Here is a 19,322-nt window from a genome sequence, read left to right as displayed (position 1 = left end):
AAGAAAAGAACGAGCAGGTTGTTTCAGCACAGTCTCTAGACTTAAACCCCATGGAACTTGTTTGGGATGAACCTGACAGAAGGTGAAATCAAAGCAGCCTGCAAGTGCAACACATTTGTGGAAACTCGCCATGACTATGTTCGGCATCTGAATGAGTCAAGAAATTAAGATTAAATTGAGGTTTTAAGATTCCATGTTTCCTTTTTTTTTTATTTCTTCTGTGCTTTAAATTCAGAATACACTGCGATGTTACACTATGTTAATTTCAGTAACAACAGGAAAAATGGAGGTGTCTAAAACTTTTGACCAGTGGTGTATAGCTAAAGATAACTACCTGTTGTAGACTAGGTCATTACTTCTCTATATAGGGTGTTAATTTATATGTTGGTCTGTCTGAACAGCTATAAATATGATTTCATATCAGCCCCTATTAGACCCTAAATTTTAAACGAAGCAAGTCATCAAAATGCTTTAAGTGCCACTGAGGGAATACCCCTCATTTAATAGGGCATATTTTTAAGAGATCTCCTAAAAGCTTGGCCTACCCCTTTTAAAAGTAAACCCATCAAGCCTCTGCCTTTTGATCAACCTAATAACCCTCCCTACCCCTTCCCATAGGCATTTTTTTAACACCATCATTAATGAGCCTCACCTCAACATCTCGTCTCTCTGGGGTGACAGCCCGTCTTGTTGGTCCCCAGTTCGAGCCCATTACCGTCGGGGTCTGGGAGCGGACACGGCCTTGCAAGGCCCTCAAACACTGCGCTCCTGTCCATAAAAATACAAAGACTGGGGCTCGAGCCAGCCACTCCGCCCTCATTTACCTTTTTGACTTCTCTGTGGACGCCTAGAATTTGTACTTTTATAGGTGGTGGAGGTCAGGTGGACGAGTTCTTCAGGATTATTTACCCCAGAGTGCTTGTCTCGCTCACAGAAGCACCAACCTGCCCTCGCCTTCACCCTCACCTGGGCAGCTCGAGGCCTGTAAAGCTCAAACACAGGGAGAGTGGGATGTGGGTAAGAAGAGGAAATAAGGGGGGAGTCTTGATGAACTCACAGATCTCATCACCTCTGAGTGTACTCTGTCTCCAATATTTTTGGCTGACGATTGAACGAAATGCTCCAAGTGGTATGTTTTAAAGAAGCCCCAGGGTTTTCCTTGGGTCTTCTGTCTGCGGAGTTTACGATCCGCATGGCTGACTCCCAAGGCCAAGTGAATCTGCCAGAGCCGTGAAGGCTATCTTTTGCTCTTCTTTAGCCAACCAGTATATCTCCTTATTCACTGAGGCCTTATGAATAGAAACTAGAGCTTTTTGTCTGTATAAATCCTCTAAAACAGGACATTTAACCAGGACGGCTTTGAGTCTTATTTTTCACTGTTGGTTGCTGTGAAAATCAAGATTAGCAGCTTCCTAGCCAGGGGCCTGACGGTTCCCCTGCTGCCACAAGTTCTTCTGGTCCTCCCTATTATCTCCCACTCCCTGGGCCTTGCTGTTTGGTCCCTGGCTTTTATGGCAGGGTAGGAGAGGGCCATGAGGAAATGAGGTGACCCTGGGGTCACAAGTGGAGTCAGGGGGCTGGAACCGGACCACAGCCTTGGCAACCCCACTCTCTCAGGGCCGGTTCGGGTCGGGGCAGGCAGAGCAAAGGAGACAGGAGGAGACTTGGGACTGGGTCTCTACCATCCTTGACCCCAGCGTCATATGCCTTTAATTAAGCCAGATTTGAATTTGTTTACAAGTCCCAGTAGTCTTAAATCTTCCGGGTCTTTGCCCCCCCCTTACCCTTTATTCCACCACCCCCTCATACCTGGAGTCCTTCTTTTCTTCTTCTCTTTAATATGGTGTCAGACATCTATTTATTATGCTGTTTTAACTGGTTTTCAGGAACGGGTTACAAGCTATTTGGGAATCCACCAAATAGGATTTGAGGGACACCCCTCTAAGATGTTAATCTGTTAGCGATATGAAAGGCCGCTCACCCCACTAAACCCCCCCTCCACTGGAGCCCGGGGGCTCTTTATGGCCCCATCAGGCACCCGCATGGACGACTTACTGCTGACCTTGTGACCTGGCAGTTGAAGCCATATGAGGAGGGAATCTTTCTCTTGTCCCGTTACCTCCTACTCTCTTCATCTCTGTCTCTGTTTCTACCTTTACCTCCTCTCTGTTTGTAAAGATATTTTTACATTTTTCAAATTATCATGTTTAATCTGTGCTTTTTATTTGTCGTTTCATTAGTCGTTATCAAGTGTATAATCCCTGTGTAACTGCGTCTTACCATGGCCATTTAGTTTGACATGTTTTTTGGAGTTCAGGATCCATGTCGAAGCCATATGGCAGTATATAATTAGATCTCCTCCTATCCCCTTAGTGTACCAATACCTGAAACTCTTTATCTCCAGCAGGCACCATTTATATTCATTCTTTCACCCCCAACTAGTCTCTCATGTAAAAGATTTACACGCAGCTCACCAGCCTTTATTAGGGAGGTACCAGCGTGTTTGCTATACAACAAAAAGTCCTTCGACTGGCTCCATCATATTAAAAATTTACACGTAACCGAAGAGCTGTTACAATTGGCTTACTAGCATGTTAGCAGCTGAAAAGCTTGCTGCAAAAGACCTGAACCTGGGGAGTTGGGTGGCTAATTGGATCGGTTGGGTTAAATAAATGTTTGAGTTCTCCCCTGCGCTGGGGGGGACCTGGTGGAAGGAGCCTCTCGTTTTAGCAGAGGGGGAAAAAAGACAGATGAAAGAGAGAGGGAGGGAAATTAAGGAGAGAAACGACCTCAATTATGATAAAGATCAGGTTTGTTCTGCGTGCATTTTACATACAGGTGTAACAAAGTCAAATAAAAAACTGAAAGATTTGAGTTACCTGTAATAAAGGCCTTATAGACTCGATGTGACTGATGTGTGTAATATTTAGAATGATAGAAGCTTTAATGAGAACTTTGTCATTGCAGATTCCAGATCCAGAGGGGAAACAGTGACCCCACCAGCTACAAGAGCCTGGGTGATTGCTTCCGGACCATCATCCGCAATGAGGGGTAGGTTATCCACAACAGTTGTTGCCGACTACAGGACAGGGAAGGAATAGATTTTCCTTCCTTACTCGGGTGGCAGAAGGCTTATGTTAAAGTGGCAATGCAATAATAATTACGTTTATTCACATTTAAAATACTCTCTCAATGGGTCATTTGCAGCAAGTGTGTTTACAAACAATTCATTCACACGTTAAAATTTCTTTTTAAATATCAAATATGATTTGATATTATGAAGTATAGTGTCCAACACCATGAAGGCACATTATGTGTGTGTTTATAGATGTAGAATTATGCACTACACAGTAAATTAATCCAACTGGTTATTGTGTAGCTTCTTTTTTGTTATCATAAATAATCTGTGTTGTGGTCAGAAGGTCAGACAGCTGGTGTGTCTGTCAACAGTCTACAGAAAAATCCTGCCGCAAGCCACTGAACGTGCCTTATCTCACAGTGGATAGGAGTACAGCTCTTATTGCCTTAGAACCTAAATGTTAAACTTTGACAACTAACTAAAGACAGTGATCCCGCCACGGTCCCTCCTCCTCTGCCTGCCTTGTGACAGGTCTGTGAGACAGTGCAGGCGTAGGAGAAAGTGGTTGCCACTCGCTCTGTTTACGGCGAGTCGACAGCTTTACAGCGGATATAAAGTTGATCTGCTGTGAGGTGTGAGCGAGCGCACAGTGAGAGGCCGGCTAGGGACAGTTGGAAATCCTCTGTTGGCTGTAGTTCAACAGACGCAGCCATCCTGCAACAGTAGCTGTGCCCTCTTCACCCCACACACACACCCTCACACTAGAGTTGAAATTTAATGCCTGTTTGCCTGCATGCTTTTCGGGTGTGCCCTTTGGGATTAGTATGAATTTCCACTGTCACAATAAAATGATGGCCAAAACACACAGCATCCACACCGTCAACTATGAAATATATTAAACTGAAACTCATGACAAAGAACCACAACCTGTAACTGAAAGTCCCCACAGACGGAAGATTCACTTTTCGTGTCAAACAATTATCACTAACAGTATATTTTCGCTGAGTCTGTAATCACTCCCCAGTAGCACATTGAGGATTACCTCCAGGCCAAACCACTTAGTTATAATTTATACAAATAGTGTTAGGCCCCACTGTTGTAGAATTATTATTAAAAATAAACATCTCCCTTCAGCTGATGGCAGGACCGAGCTAACACCAGGCCTCATTCTCTCTGAGGCGATGAGGGAGGAAACCTGAGCTCTCAGTTCGAGCGTGGTGATTTAACTGAAGAAAGAAATGGAAATGTGCACATGTAGGATCCCATCTTGTAGTCACTCTAAACCCTGGACATAATAACCAGGCCTATAGACTGTGCTCTTATATAGTAGCAACACACATTTGAAACATTTATTGCTAAGAAATTATTTTTTTCTGTCAAAAACTCAACATTTACATTAGGTTGTTATTGAATCTGGAAAATTGAGCATTACATCTTGTAGCTGTGCACATAAGTGTGTTACAGTGTGAACTATGCTCACCAACACTTGGTTGTATATTGCCTTACAGGCCCTCTTTTCTGTTGCATGTGGGTGCAGCAGCGTGAGCATGTGTTAAGTGTTTCCGTCTGGAGGCAAACAAAAAGACTCTATTCTCGAGCATTCTTTACCAGTGTGGTATCCAGAGACTGGGTCGAGACCCAAAGCACGGCCACGGGATTATTAAAAGGGTCCACGCATTACAACAGCGTGCGTTGGCCTTCGTACAGTAGATCAATGAGTAATGCCTTCAACTAACGGTGCGGGATTGGTGGGGGTGGGAGCTGACTCCAGCTGGGACCACCCATGCAAAAAGTATACATTCATGGAAGTGTGAGGAAGTGCAGATAAGCGTGTCCACCAGATTACATATGTTTTGCTATAGTGAAACAGGCATGGTTCGAATGAAACAGCAATCAGGTTAAAGCAATAGTTCGACATTGTGGAACGATTTCTTATTTGCCTTCAAGCCCAGAGCTACATGTTATTTTACATCTCAGTTTTTGTGCGGATTAAATAGAAGAGACATTACGTGTTAATGAGCGAGCGTCTGAGGAGCTGGTAGGTGGATGTTGTTGTCTGTCTTTGAACAGAGTCAGGTTAGCTGTTTCCCACTGTTCTCCGGTCTGTTCAGTCAGTTGGCTGCAGCTTGTTATTTATCGTTCAGACATGAGAGTGGTATCAATCTTCCCATTTAACTCAGTAAAAAAATCAAATATGTGTATATCTCAAAATTTCATGTCGTGCCATTCTTTTGACAGTATGTTATAAAAATTCAAAAATATGAGCCTGTTTGAGTTTTAACTTCTTCAGAAAACACGTCCTCCAGGTGTGATCCACTGCTTTACTTTAGTAAACAATTGCACTTTCCATATTTAGGTCAAAGTTCAAAACATTACAATTAACTGTATCATCTTATGGATTACACCAAATTTAAAAAAAAAAATATATATATAATAGTATATGATCATTTGATCACCCAAAATATGAACTGTACAGCAGGAAAGAAACTCCACTTTATAAATAATTATCAGTTATTTCCCCTTCCACCAAGTCAAAAAATTAGTCTGTAGCTTGTGAATAAACAATATTTATCTCAAGATGTGAATAAGTCCATATATATATATATATATATATAGGTCCAATAAACACCAGAGTAAGTTTAGATCCTGTAATGCACAAAGTAGAGACGCTTGTTGTTTGTGCTTTTATCCAGTGAACCCTGGCCACTGGTGATTCTGCCTGACTGTAGTGACAATGTCAAGGTTACAGCAGACACTGGGAGAGTGCAAATATTTGCAGATGAAGCATGCCGGTTGTTTACATGTTAAAAAGTTTCCCGGGCGAGCTCATATTTCTCAAGGATTTCATCATGGCACTGCTGTGAAAAATTAGCACAAAAGTCTGCTGCAGACATTAATTTTGTACTCTTTTTTTTTTTTTTTTGTAAATGATCTGTTACTTTATTTATTTATACATTTCTACCACTAACAAGTCAGAATTTCTGTCTGATGGATAATATCGGCCAGTTTATTTAATCAAATGTGTCTGTGTAGTTCTGTCAGTGATACCCTCCTCACCAGATGGATGGAGGCTGTTAAAAAAAAAAAGGAAAGGTTTATGAAAATTTAAGACAAATCATACACACAAGTGTATACAAACACACTCTCCACACACACACACACCCACTGGCGTCAGGAGGTCATTTGTTTAGGAAAGCCAAAAAGGGACTTAGTGTGTACTTTACATTGTAAATCAAATTAGGATTCAAATGAATGGCACTCACTAGAGGCCATATTTGTTCTGTAACAAATTTCACTTCTCTTTCATCACCTGGTGGCTCCTCAGCTTGACCACACCCGGTAAATCTATGGCCACCATTTGCATGGACAAAGAGAGCATAGGGAAGAGCCTTCCGTCTGACTGAAATAACTTGTTTACACAAAAGATACGAGGGTCTCATTTTTGGCTTCTGGTACCAGTTGTAACCTTGCGAGGCAGCTGGATCTCTCGCAAACGAGAATCTATCTTCCGTCTCTGAGCTACTCACTTGTGGCTGAACCTCGGTGGTTCAGACCAATCAGCGCCCTATGAGTCATCTTTGTTGCTTTCCTACTACGTCATAAGATAAACAGATGGTTCGTCCAATCACTTTTTTTTTCTTTTTTCTTTTTTTTTTAAATCACCTGCCCTTTTCCGAACAGTTTCCAACGAAGTCCCAAAACTGTTCTGTGTAACAAAGCGTCAGGTTATTCCACTTGTGTAACTTGAGTTGTCAATGAAATTGGTTGTCTCTGTCACCTGATGACAAGTGTTTTAATAACTGGTTGTGGTTCACTGCATTTTTTGGACAGAAGCCTCACTGCTGTGGACTCTAGGCAGGTTTATTGCCTGTCTGTCTCAGGTTACATTCAGTGGAAATGTATACCAGCAGCAGAAATATTTACACTTGGAGTCAATCAACCAAGATCATCTCTGTTGACTTGTCGAGTATGTTGCCACAACAGAGCAGGTGCCACTGTTCACAGGATACAGTCGGTCATGCCACATTGTCCCCTTTGTCTACACCTGTGTGTAATATCAATATGCACTGTACTTTGTCTCTCTAAGTCACCTGCAAGCAACTTAGTTGAAGAATAGCTCTATTTTGACTGCTTATGAGCCATGCCAATGACTTTGACGCCCTCACTATACTGGTCCTGTGCATGTTTACAGAGAAATTATATATTTATGCCACTTTTCATTCTTTAATTGCTTTAAATTATTTTGATGGCTTAAAAGAAAAGGCTGCCGATAATATATATATATTTATTACTGTTAACATGTCATGAAAAGATCGAAACCAGAAATGTGTTAGTCTGTCTCTCACTACTATCCAGCTTTCCCACTCTGTCTGGAGCTCTCAGCCCAAACCCCATTCATTCTTACCGAACATATGCATCGTCAAAACAAGGACTAGGACTATGTTCAGTCACAGATTAATACACATTTGGTTCTTTAGTAAGTATTTACATCAGCGGGATGTTGTATTTGGAATTGACCCAAAACAAGCTACAGTGCCCATGTTCATCTTAATGAAGGAATGTAAAGAAGGAAGGAAGTGTGGGAATCTGAAAAGCTTTTGACATGTAATCTTGTTATAGAAATAGGGTTGTTCACTTTTCCCTCCGCTCCATTAGAAATAAATGGACACCTTTACTCATTTTGTTTTGTCTGAAATCAATATTACGAATTTATGTTTTTAGAAACAGTGGTTTTACATATTATGATTTACTTCACAGTTGCAAAATTTGTCAGACCTACTCCAAATAGTGTTTATACATAGTGTGTGGTTCATATTTAGCTACTATATCATGTTTACTCATGTATAAAATGCACAAGGGAGGAGATAATTATGTAATTGATGTCTACTGTGTCTGGAGCATCTGTATTTAGTTAATGAATGTGAGAAGATGATGTTGTGTTTCCTGTTCCTGTTTCCCTTTTGTCAAACCCTGGGAAACAACAATGAGAACACAGGAAAAGTAGTTTGCTGTTTCCAGTAACAGTTTATCAACACAACAGCTGACTCAAAAGTATTATGGGCTACAGGTGTGCTGTGTTTCACTCCTGGGCCCTAAACAACAAATATGACTTCTTCCATTGTTTCCTATTGCCCAAAAATATCGCAGATAGGTAGGGTTTGAAGATCATTTAAGTGCCTGCATAATTTTCTTTGATTGATATCTTGTCTGACATCATCTGCCCGGTCCTCTTAGTGTAAACTACACAAGTTCACCCATTCCACCCATGTTTTCACTAAATTGAGGAATGCATGTGTACGCACTTCTGAATGTATACGAAACATTCTTTGTGCCATCATTGCAAAACAGCGAATGTACTTCTATCTTCTTACATGTATACATCAAAGACTGGTCATGCAATAGTGGGAATTCATGACTTTCTCTTTTGTTACATTTCCCTACTTCCCTCAAATGAGTGAAAACAATCTCTATAAAGAAAAATGAAATGTAGTTATAATATGTTTTAGGTTAATAAGTGATTTATTTTCTGTAAATTATATAGTTTAAAATGGATAGAATTATAAATAATCTGAGGACTTGAAGAGGGAGATCATTAAGACATTTGTGTACAATTTAGAAACATCAAATAAGTGTCTTTTAACAGGCGTATTAAAGGGGCATCAAACTGTCCATTTACTCTGTTCATATACTCCCTAAAATTGATTTCTAACAAAATACAGCTTGTGTTAAATGTAGGCATACATCTCTATACACATAACTCACTGTATCATTTTATTATTTTTCCTGCCTTCAAGTACGCTGTAAATCATGGCTGAATGTATGATTGAGCAAAGGCAAACTACCAAATTGACTAAAATTATACAGCTACCGTCTTTTGAAACATCCAGTATATCAACTGCTGAAATAAACTCTTAAATCATTTCCTCCACCAGTTCCTGTGGAGAATGTTTACCAAGGTTTGTGGTTTGAAAATATATCTTGGTAGTTACGCTGCCAAACAGCAGCAAAGTACAGTACTTTCTGCTTCCATTTTGTGTGCTTCGTATTAGTCATGCCGTCTATATTCAGTATTGTTAAAGACTGGATTGATGCAGGAACCATAATATTTTGAGAAAGGGCCATGTTAAACGACCATACCAGCATGTGAGCAAATTAAAGCTCTTTGAACACATTCTAGGAACTGAAAGTCAGGATATCTTGGCCACTGCTGTATTAACCTTGACCATTATCTTCTTTAATCTGTCTCTTGTGAGTCCTCCAACATTATTAAAGCACAGGTCTAAATTGCCAGAATACTCTTTTAACTACAAATGAAGTATATTTAACGTTTGTGCTGACCATGTATGCTGTACAACAGATTGTTGGACATATGTTTTTAACAGTTCCAGGCAGCCATTGGCTTCCATTCATTTTCATACAATATGATGAGAGGAATTTGATAATTGCTTTGCTGTGTAATCTATAGAGGTAATCTACATTAATTTTTATCAATGGAAAACCAAAAATCAGTGTATTGTGTAAGTGTATTGCATTACAGAGAGGTGTTTTTGTTATTTAGCCAACTGTCACTGATGGTACACAAAATGGTTAGCTATAATAATAAAAATATAATATACATATGGAATGAATGAAAAAATTAAAACACAATTATATGCAACTAACAACTATTTTTATTTAATTACTCTACTTTTGTTCTCTTGATTAATGGATTAATTGTACAGTCTATAAAATGTCAGAATATAGTGGCATCTTGAAATCCAGTCTTCTTGTGCAGTCCAAAGATATTCAGTTTACATATGACAGAGAGAGAGCAGAGCAGTAAATCTTCTCATCTGCACAGTCAGTAACTAGGTAATATTTGGCATTTTTGATTATTTCTTTGTCCATCAACTAATCAATTAATGAACTAATTGTTTCAGTTCTCGGCTACAACCTGTTTGATCCAAATATCAGGTGGAGCTTGACAAGTCAGCAGTCATCAGATAAGCATTTTTTAACATTTTGTTTTCTCTCTCTGCAGCATCTTTGGCTTCTACAAGGGGATCCTACCTCCGATTGTGGCAGAGACACCAAAGAGAGCGGTCAAGGTGAGATGAAGGATGTGCACGTTGGTTTGCGAAGCTTCTTGGGTTGTGATGCAACGCTCAGGCTCTGGTTTCACTGTAAACTGCTCCACTATTGAAACCACTCCAACCGCAGTTGCTCTGACATGGTACACACATGTTGATTAAACACATGACACCCTCTGCAATGTTCTGTTGGCTCACCAAATACTGACGTACAAGCATCTACAGCAAGCCTTTCCCTGAGCCCAGCCTTTTGTGTGTCGTGGCACAGAGGGGGCCTGATGCCTGGTATGGAGCTGCTATGTAATGAGATGCTGGAGACGAGGATGTGTGAACTTTTGAAAATAAGCACTCACACTGAGAAGATGGGGTAATCACTCACACAGTGAACAAAGCTGGCTGATGATGAGAAATGTCTGGGGCGAAGAATTAAAGCAAATTAAAGCTCCGATTAAAACACCTCTGTTGGCATTTTGCCCTTCCCTTAGATAAACAAATCAGGTGATGTGTCTCCTTTTGAGACTGTGCGTTACGCAGTTTATACAATACTCACTGAAGTTTACATTTCCGTATGTTTTTAAGGTAGCTACTTTTAATAGCCTGTGTCCTTGTGTATACGTGGGTGTGTTTGTGTGCAGAGATGTCATCTTAGGAATACACTGACTTTCTCACAGCTCATTTATTCTGATCTTTCCTCTGCAGTTTTTCACCTTTGAGCAATACAAGAAGTTGCTGAATTTGACCCCTTTGTCTCCTGGCGTGGTAAGTCTCTGACACAAACACCTGAATACACTCTCACCTGTAAAATAAACACACACACACACACGCACACACACACACACACACACACACACACACACACACACAGGGCCAGGAAGAATGTTGAAAAATCAACATTTCAGTTCTCCTGATAAAACAAAGACAAATGCCAAGAATAATCTTACCAGCAAAATGAATTAATGCAAATGTAAAAACAGTTTTCACTGCCGTTTCATGTTCAAATACATGTATACATGTCATACATTAGCACATTTATAGAATTTATTCATCTGACATTTTTATGTTAGACGTGGTAAGACAATTTTGTGGGAGTTTATTATTGTGACAAATGTAAAACTGACTCAAAGGCGGATAACTGCCTCAAATGAAGGTCATCCCACATTAGAAAGGATAAAAAGAAAAATATTCAAGTGGGGATTAAGTAATGAAGTCCTGGAATAACAATTTTGTTAGGCGTTAAGTACATATGACAACATCCCTGATGACTAACACATTCAAGTGTATCATAGATGGTATAATAAAGGTGACTAATATTCCATGAACCAACTTAAATAACATTTGAGTGTAGTTTAGCTTCTGTTGCATAGCTTTAAAAATGTACCATTCCTCTTGGAGCCAATGGAGTGAACCATGCAACATATGATTATATTGTAGGGCTGTAGCTTTCATTATCTTTCATGATTGGGTTTGTAGTTGGCATTCAGGGAGATCATCTTGGCTAATGACTTCATGTCTCGGCCTGAATCTATATAAGCTTTATTCTACACAATAGAGCAGTCACATAACTGAAGTGAAAAGACCTTTGGTTGGTACTGCTTGTGTGAAGCCAGTGTAACTGGCAGCTCATATGGAGCCATGTTTATTATAGAGGCTTTGTTTTGTTTTGATTTTACTGGCTCACAGTGTGAGAGAATGAATGGTGATTAGCACAAACATAATTTGAAAGCAGGAAAAAAATGACTGTATATAACTAAGACATTCAAATGTAATCTTTTTAAAACATTACAAGCTAATGCAAATAAAGTTTTAATGGAGTGCAGTCTGTACTGTAAATATCGGGAAAATTTTGTTGTGGATATTTATTCCATCGCACTGGATTAGACATGACACAATAACTATAAGACTGAAGTGCAGACCTAAAGCTGGGCAAACACTGTGTGTTTTTATTAATCTTGTAGGTTATGTTAACTCACTCTGCACATGTTTATCGGCCTTTCTGCACAGCCAAAACCTGCAGCTGTTATGCTCACAATGTACAGATCATTTGACCAAGTTGTGTGCTCTCACTGAACATATAAGCATATAATGGAATCCCTGGTGGGTTTAATCCATTGAGAATTCCAATAAAGCTTATTCAAACAAGACAACCGTGTAATCAGCACTGTTGACAAAAATGGAGGAAGGCAGCGTTACTTTGTGCGATTCTACTGAACATAAAGTGAGAAGAAAAAGAGAAAAAATATGGAGCTGCAACTGGAAGCTGCAGACAGTCTGATCTGTATGTTCTGCAGTGAAGTTCAGTTTTATATTGCAGCACAGTCTCAGTCAAGACTACAGTTTTAAGTAAAACACACCGTCCAGCACTGTCTGCACTTTAGTGTTAAGCACATTGAGTTCTTTTGTAATGAGATGTGCTGTATAAATAAAATTGCCTTGCTTTGCCACAGTAAAAAATAGTGATTCTTGCCACTAATAATAATGACACCCCAAACACATTTAACTATTGTTTTTGTAACTTAAACCTCATATATACTGTTTAATTTCAACTAAAGCCAAAATAATGTAATACATAACACTTTCCTAATAAACAGACTCTGCTGTATGTTTACTTGGCGGTTGTTAATTCTGGAGACTGGTTACGCCACAGGCCATAAGTATACAAGTGGTTTCATCCTTCTTGACTAATTTCTGTTATATTGAGTCAGAGTTTTAAGCTCGACAGATTTGTGTTGCTGAGGTGCGCTCGCCACACACCAGCTATTCAGGTGGCAGCCAAGTGTCAGCTGTGATGGATGGCTTACCTGTAACTGAGCGCTCGGGCCATCCGGCACAGCGCATATCCTCGGCTTGTTTTCACAGCCATTGGTGGAGAAATGTTTACCTGTCCCATCCATCATGTTCTCTTCTCCCTCCTCTTCCGCCTCCTTCTCACTATCTTCTTCTTCCTCTTCAAGTGCCTCCAACCCCATTTGCCTCAGAGGCCCGTGTATATCAAGTACTGTAATCACATCTGATCATTAGTGCAAGTAAATTACAGATTGGTTCCGAATGGCTCTCTCTCTCTCTCTCTCTCTCCCCTATTCAGTATGGCACAGCTGAATGCCTTCACTCTGATTAATGAGGACACACACAGTAATAACACAAATAAGGAATTAAAACGTGGCTGGCTGGCTGTGTAAACATCGTGAAGCATGTCTGAGAGGATGGGTCCCGGGGCTCTGACAGCAGGATAAAGAGGCAGGAAGAGTAATGAGCTATAGACACGTTCTTGACATGTTCCCATTACGCTTCTCTCTGAGCTCACATGCACGCACACATGCACACACTTACATGCAGACATAGACAGCTCCATAAAAATGCAAGTAGTGTTGCTACATCTATAGTTAATTACTTGTTTTGGTTATACATTTATTAAAAAAAAAAAAAAAGTGTGCTTATTGCATCTTATATCTCATTGGATGTTACTAAATGAAGTGAAGCTCTTTGGTTGTTAGAAAATAATTGATTCTTTTATGCTCTCTGACTTTGTTGAATCTAATTTTCCACCTTGTTGATGATGAGCCTTAAACGCCTTGCTGCTTTTTTCACATTCCTATTTCTTTCTTTCGTCCTCCCTCCTGTCATCTGACATTTTGTCAAATGATACCAAACACAGGTGTCTTGTGCGTCCTCAAACATTTGTCAAAGAATAACAATGACAGCCGTGACAGAAACAAATGTCCGTTTCCAACAAAACAAAGAGACTCGGGGAACAAGTTTTCAAAAACGAAACTATGACTCAGCGGCGGGTTCTTTCAGCTCGGACATATTGGCAGTCTTCCTTATTGTCTATTCTGTTCTGTCTCTACCCAAATATTAACTCCACATTCTCAGTCCTAAATCATGTCCACCCCCCCACCCCCCACCCCCAGGCGCTGTCTGCAGCAGGGCTTGGCGCAGGCTTGACTGAAGCTGTTGTCGTCAATCCATTCGAAGTGGTGAAAGTCAGTCTCCAGGCCAACAGAGATTCCTTCAAAGAGGTTGATAGAAATAAAATACTGTCTTAACTTGTAAAGTGTTGGTAATGTGCACATTTCACGAGAGGCCCAGTGGTTTTGCATCAACCCTTGACATGTCCTCCTTTTGAATTCACTCTCTCCAATTCAGCAACCGTCCTCATTCTCTCAAGCCAGACGCATCATTAAAACGGACGGCTTCGGACTGAAAGGTCTGAATAAAGGATTAACATCAACATTGGGACGCCATGGAGTTTTCAACATGATCTACTTTGGCTTCTACTTCAATGTCAAGGATGCTATTCCCACCAACCCGGTAATATGCCAGTCAAAATCTATGATCACACTCCGACCTCCAGGTCTGTCTTGGTTGTTGCCCACAAATGCAAAGACAAGTGACAGACACACTCTTTAGCTTTGCTTTGTTGTTTGTAACCTTGACTACATCAAATTTTCGCTAACCTCAGGCAATATGATACGCACGTGTCCCAGCCACCTCGCCAGTGGGGAATAGCAAGTGTTTGACAGTGTGATTAGTTAGCCTGAATGCCACAGCAAGGAGGAAGCAAAAAATCAGAGAGGAGCTTGTAAGATCAGTTCCACTAATACCTCGTCTGTTTATTCATCATAACATCCTCAAAGTCTCAGATTACACATCCGGCAGAGCCTGATGGCCCAAACAAAAGTTAATTTTGTTTAATGGAAACGTTACCATACGCCAGTCCCACATGTACAAACTGGAGCATTAGATTAACTCCAATGAACTAATTGGAAGCAGACAACGGTACTATTTTCAAGAGGAGGTTACAGTGGGAGCCCAGGCTCTGCTATATTTTCAACATTTTTCCAGTGACGCATGATGTACAGAGAACCAAGTGGTCATCCTCTGTGAATGATAATTATGTGGCTAGATGACTCAAATAGCTCTGTTCTCAGATTGTGGCCGTCGCTTTTGGGAATGATCCATCGGTATGTACATTGATGGAATGATTCTGTTTGTGAGAGGCTAACGACGGCCATTGTTGAGGCAGCAAAGAATAAATATTGTGGGCTCTGACAGCTTACAGAGTGAGCTGATAGTGGCATTTCTCCAAAGCTCTTTTGTCAGCAACATGAGCAATGAGCTTGCAACTCAAACATGTCCGCAGTCAAATTCAGCCGGCCGAGCCCAGGCTTCTCTCGTATCGCCATTTGAATAGTACAGAAGAGGCAGATAGCACACTGCCATCATTCACAAGTGAATGTGTGAGGTGATGTTTGCTTAAGGCTGTTAGGAAGTGGGTTGATGGGTGTACTTAGGCAGCGGGTACGTTACCCCCTTCCCCACATCCCACTTGAAAAAAACAGAAGACGTGGGATTAGCTGTTGATTTACCTCGACTCTCAGGGTGTCCAGCCTCTTGAGAAAGGCCTGGACCAGAGAGGCTGCTGTCATTTGTAAAAATATCCTGGCCAATTAGCTGTCAGAGCTCTCTGAGTCTGGGCTTCTTTGGTACAGTAATACCCCTGTGCCGAGTCACAGCCCAATTACCCAAATTGTCCCCATATGCCTCCCCAGTCTGCCTGCATGAACCCTGTTTATAAATCCTCTGTCTTGGCTCCCCAAAGAACATGTGCTTCTGCTCAGCCAATCAGAAGGCTGCACCACAGTCAGGAAGCACTAATCTGCCCCCCGCTACCATAAAATGATCAGGGCTTTCATGCCAGCTTTGCAATCATATGCACAAGCCCCCTCATGCCCTCCTCACTTTCACTCACATACATACACACATAATGTGTCACCATTTACTTTGACAACTACTTTACCTTTAACACCTGGTGTCTAGAAATGTTTCCAGTAAAATTCTGCTTGCTCACTGCATGTAAGCCGCACACAAATACTTCATTTTAATCTTGTATCTCCTCTTCTTTCACAGGACCCTACCCTCGAGTTCCTGAGGAAGTTTGCTATTGGTCTGGTGTCTGGGACCATCTCCTCCTGTGTGAACATTCCCTTCGACGTAGCCAAGAGCCGCATCCAAGGCCCCCAGCCAGTGCCAGGAGAAATCAAGTACCGCACCTGCTTCCAGACCATGGCCTTGGTGTACCGGGAGGAAGGGTATGAACAAGGCGGGGGTGGGGGGTGTTGGTGGGGGGGTAATAAGTAGGAAATCCTCAGGACAAAATTTCAAACACTGTCACTGGTGCATCCGAGAATTAATGAGCCACTTTGTCTGTTTGGTTAGGAACTGATAGTTGGTTATCTTTCCAGCTCAGGGAGACAAATGTACCAGCTGCTGCTACAAGTTAGACGAGTTTCATTGTGCGGTGTGAGTTTCCCTCACTAACTGCAGGGGAGGTGCATGAACAACTGGATGCAAAGCCGTGATCTGATGAATGGAAACCAAAAAATGACGTTAGATTTCCGGGCTGTATTCCCCACGTGTGTGATCACACATTTCTGCAGTCTGTCAGTTGTACAGTAAATGTTAACATATTTTCGAGCCTCGGAGAATGACAGCTCTAAATGGAAGCTTCAAGGAAAGATCTATGTTATGTTAGCAATTGCCCTAGGCTTTCCACTTTCCCCCATGCAGCTCCTCTAGACAAGGGCCAGCGAGATGTTTGTAGTTAGTGGACGCAGGAGCCTTGGGGGCTGCTGCAGGAACAGCACTGAAGCGTTGTCGTCGCAGGGGTGCATAGAGGCCGCCCCCTCCGCCACATCCAGTCCCCTGCTCTAACACAACACAGTCCCAGCTAATTAGTGGTCCCTATGGGAGACGTTGTTAAGCAGACCCTAACGAGCCGCGCGGCGCTCCACAGGTCAATCTAATCAGACAGAGGGCCAGGGAGGAAGTGGGTCGAGCCTTATTAACGCCATCAGTGGCGGGGGCAGGGAGCAGGACAGGGAGCACGAGGCGGAGGCAGGCAGCCACTGATCACCTTGAAAGCATTAAGGGGCAGGTACTCGCCAGCGCTGGCCGTTAGACTTCAACTATGTACCTGACTGGGTGAGAGGCAGGCAGACCAGAAGACAGACAGACAGGCAAGCACACCTACACATTCACATGCAAGTACACGAGTACACACACATATACGAAAGGAATGTGTGGAAGAAGTATTCACATTTTTTTACTTAAGGAAAAGTAGCAGCACCACAGTGAAGAAATACATTTTTTTACAGTTACAATTTGGCCCTTTTCAGAATAATGTATATAAATGTATTAGATTTTAATAATGTATGCATTGATACATTGCTTTAATGTTTCAGTTGGTAAAGATGGGGCTACTTTTAATACTTTAAAATACCACTGTGTAGATTGTGAATTTTTCCCCCCAGGGATAATAAAGTTTTATTTTATCTTAACCTAAAATAATTCATCATAATTTATCTGTTGATTATATTTTACTTTAAGAATTTGAATCTGCAAAGTAACTACTAACTGATGTTATCAAATAAGTGTCGTGGAGTTGAAATATAAATTTGTAGAAAATTGAAAAACTCAAGTGAAGTACAAGTACCTCAAAACTGTAAATAAGTACAGTGCTTGAGTAAGTGTGCTCTGTAATGTTTTACCACTCCGTACATGGATTAGCATATCCTATACCAAGACGAAATCTTTACATGAGATCTTTACATTTTCATACTTGTAACTATAATATTTACCATATTATACCATATTAATGTCTCTTTCTCGTTCTATAGGTATCTGGCACTATACAAGGGGTTGGTGCCCAAGATAATGAGGCTTGGACCAGGTAACCAAAAAATGTCTTTATATAGATATTAAAATTGTCATTATAACCACAGATTGTCAGTTACAGGTGAAAAGCATTTGAACCTGGTCTGATAGAGCTTGTTCGAATAATAGATTTTGAGATTTGTAATTAAACTTATTTATTTAATTAATTAATTAATTAATTAATTAATGCCCAGGAACTCAAATGATTAATTCAGACAGAGCTCCCCGAATATCATTAGTGCTACATTCAACTTCAAATGAGGCGAGGACTATTTCCTATCAGACATATTCATTGTAACCATTTTGCATAATTTACTCAACAACATCTTTTTTTTTTATATTTATGTAATGTTTGAATGGATATATTGTGAGCTAGAGACACTGTTCCCTTTCTATACAGAGGCTGCAATCTTTTGATGTAAATCTATTCAATATCTATAAATCTTTCCTCTGAATCTATATTTTACATCACATGACACTAACTGTTAGTTTCTATTGGTCGAGTAGCTACTGATGCTGCTTATCCATTCTGATGTTGTGTTACAGGTGGAGCAGTGATGCTATTGGTCTATGAGTATGTATCTGGATGGCTACAGAAGAACTGGTAAAAAAAAAAAAAAAAGGAAAGAAAGGAAACCCACGAGAGTGCCTTATGGATTGTGCCTCAATGCTAATATCGTTACCTGACTCCAGTAACGTCAGACCAAATTAGTTTTTCTTTGTCAGTCAGTTTGTTTACCTTGAATATGCAATACTGCTATTCAAAATACCAAATCAACATTTCAGTTTATTCTAGAAAGCAGCTGTCTAAGGAAAAACTCACATCTTCGTCCAAGTTAGTTTTTGCAGGAAGCTGCAATAATTGAAAACTCAAAAACACATTTCTATATTAAAAAACAAAAAAACAAAACAATTGATTGAAAAGTTTTAAAAGCCCTGAAAACCCATTTTCTCTATTGCCTTCTTACTATTTGCAATGAGCACAATATTTTCTTCCACATTTAGAAGAGTTTTGTTTTTTTCTCACATGACACATTTAGGTATTTTGTGTTTTTCTCTGTGTGCTCTTCTCATTGGTTTTTACTGGGGGGGTGCTTGGTTGGAAAAAAAAATATGTCACGTACATCTGTGAACCAATCAGAGTTAAGCAATATTTAAATCAAAACCTGAATCTGAACAGTTGAGGGGCTGTTTAACTTCTTGAGTCGATCTCATGAAGCATAATGATAATGAACGTTGAACTTTAACTCTGATTGTTGCTCTTTTTTTAGTCATGAATGCTTCATTTTATAGAGAAATTTCTGATATTTGAAATCAGGTTTTCATGGGCTTTAATGTTCAAATGAAATAAAACAGAATGGAGTGATGGCATGTTCATAGGACAATCACAAAAAGTCTTACAAAATTAAAAAGAACTAGACTCACAATAGAGTACTTCAGTGTATATCATCATTATATAG

At 40.5% G+C, this 19,322-nt stretch overlaps 1 protein-coding gene across 1 annotated transcript in view; it reads left to right on the top strand.

Moving 5' to 3' along the window:
- The window catches only part of slc25a21 (solute carrier family 25 member 21), an 86,384-nt gene extending 67,900 nt beyond the window's left edge, over positions 1-18,484 (top strand). Inside the window, exons 4-11 of the mRNA XM_022750661.1 lie at positions 2,968-3,051; positions 10,101-10,167; positions 10,849-10,908; positions 14,058-14,165; positions 14,293-14,457; positions 16,057-16,238; positions 17,826-17,878; positions 18,409-18,484. Coding sequence (XP_022606382.1) covers positions 2,968-3,051; positions 10,101-10,167; positions 10,849-10,908; positions 14,058-14,165; positions 14,293-14,457; positions 16,057-16,238; positions 17,826-17,878; positions 18,409-18,470 — 781 coding nt within the window. The 3' untranslated portion in view covers positions 18,471-18,484. The remainder of the gene's footprint in view (positions 1-2,967; positions 3,052-10,100; positions 10,168-10,848; positions 10,909-14,057; positions 14,166-14,292; positions 14,458-16,056; positions 16,239-17,825; positions 17,879-18,408) is intronic.
- The last annotated feature ends 838 nt before the right edge of the window (positions 18,485-19,322 follow it).

Source organism: Seriola dumerili, unplaced genomic scaffold (genome assembly GCF_002260705.1).
Source record: "Seriola dumerili isolate Sdu_G_001 unplaced genomic scaffold, Sdu_1.0 BDQW01000149.1, whole genome shotgun sequence".
Classification (NCBI taxonomy): domain Eukaryota; kingdom Metazoa; phylum Chordata; class Actinopteri; order Carangiformes; family Carangidae; genus Seriola; species Seriola dumerili.
This window is presented reverse-complemented; position numbering and strand designations above follow the sequence as displayed.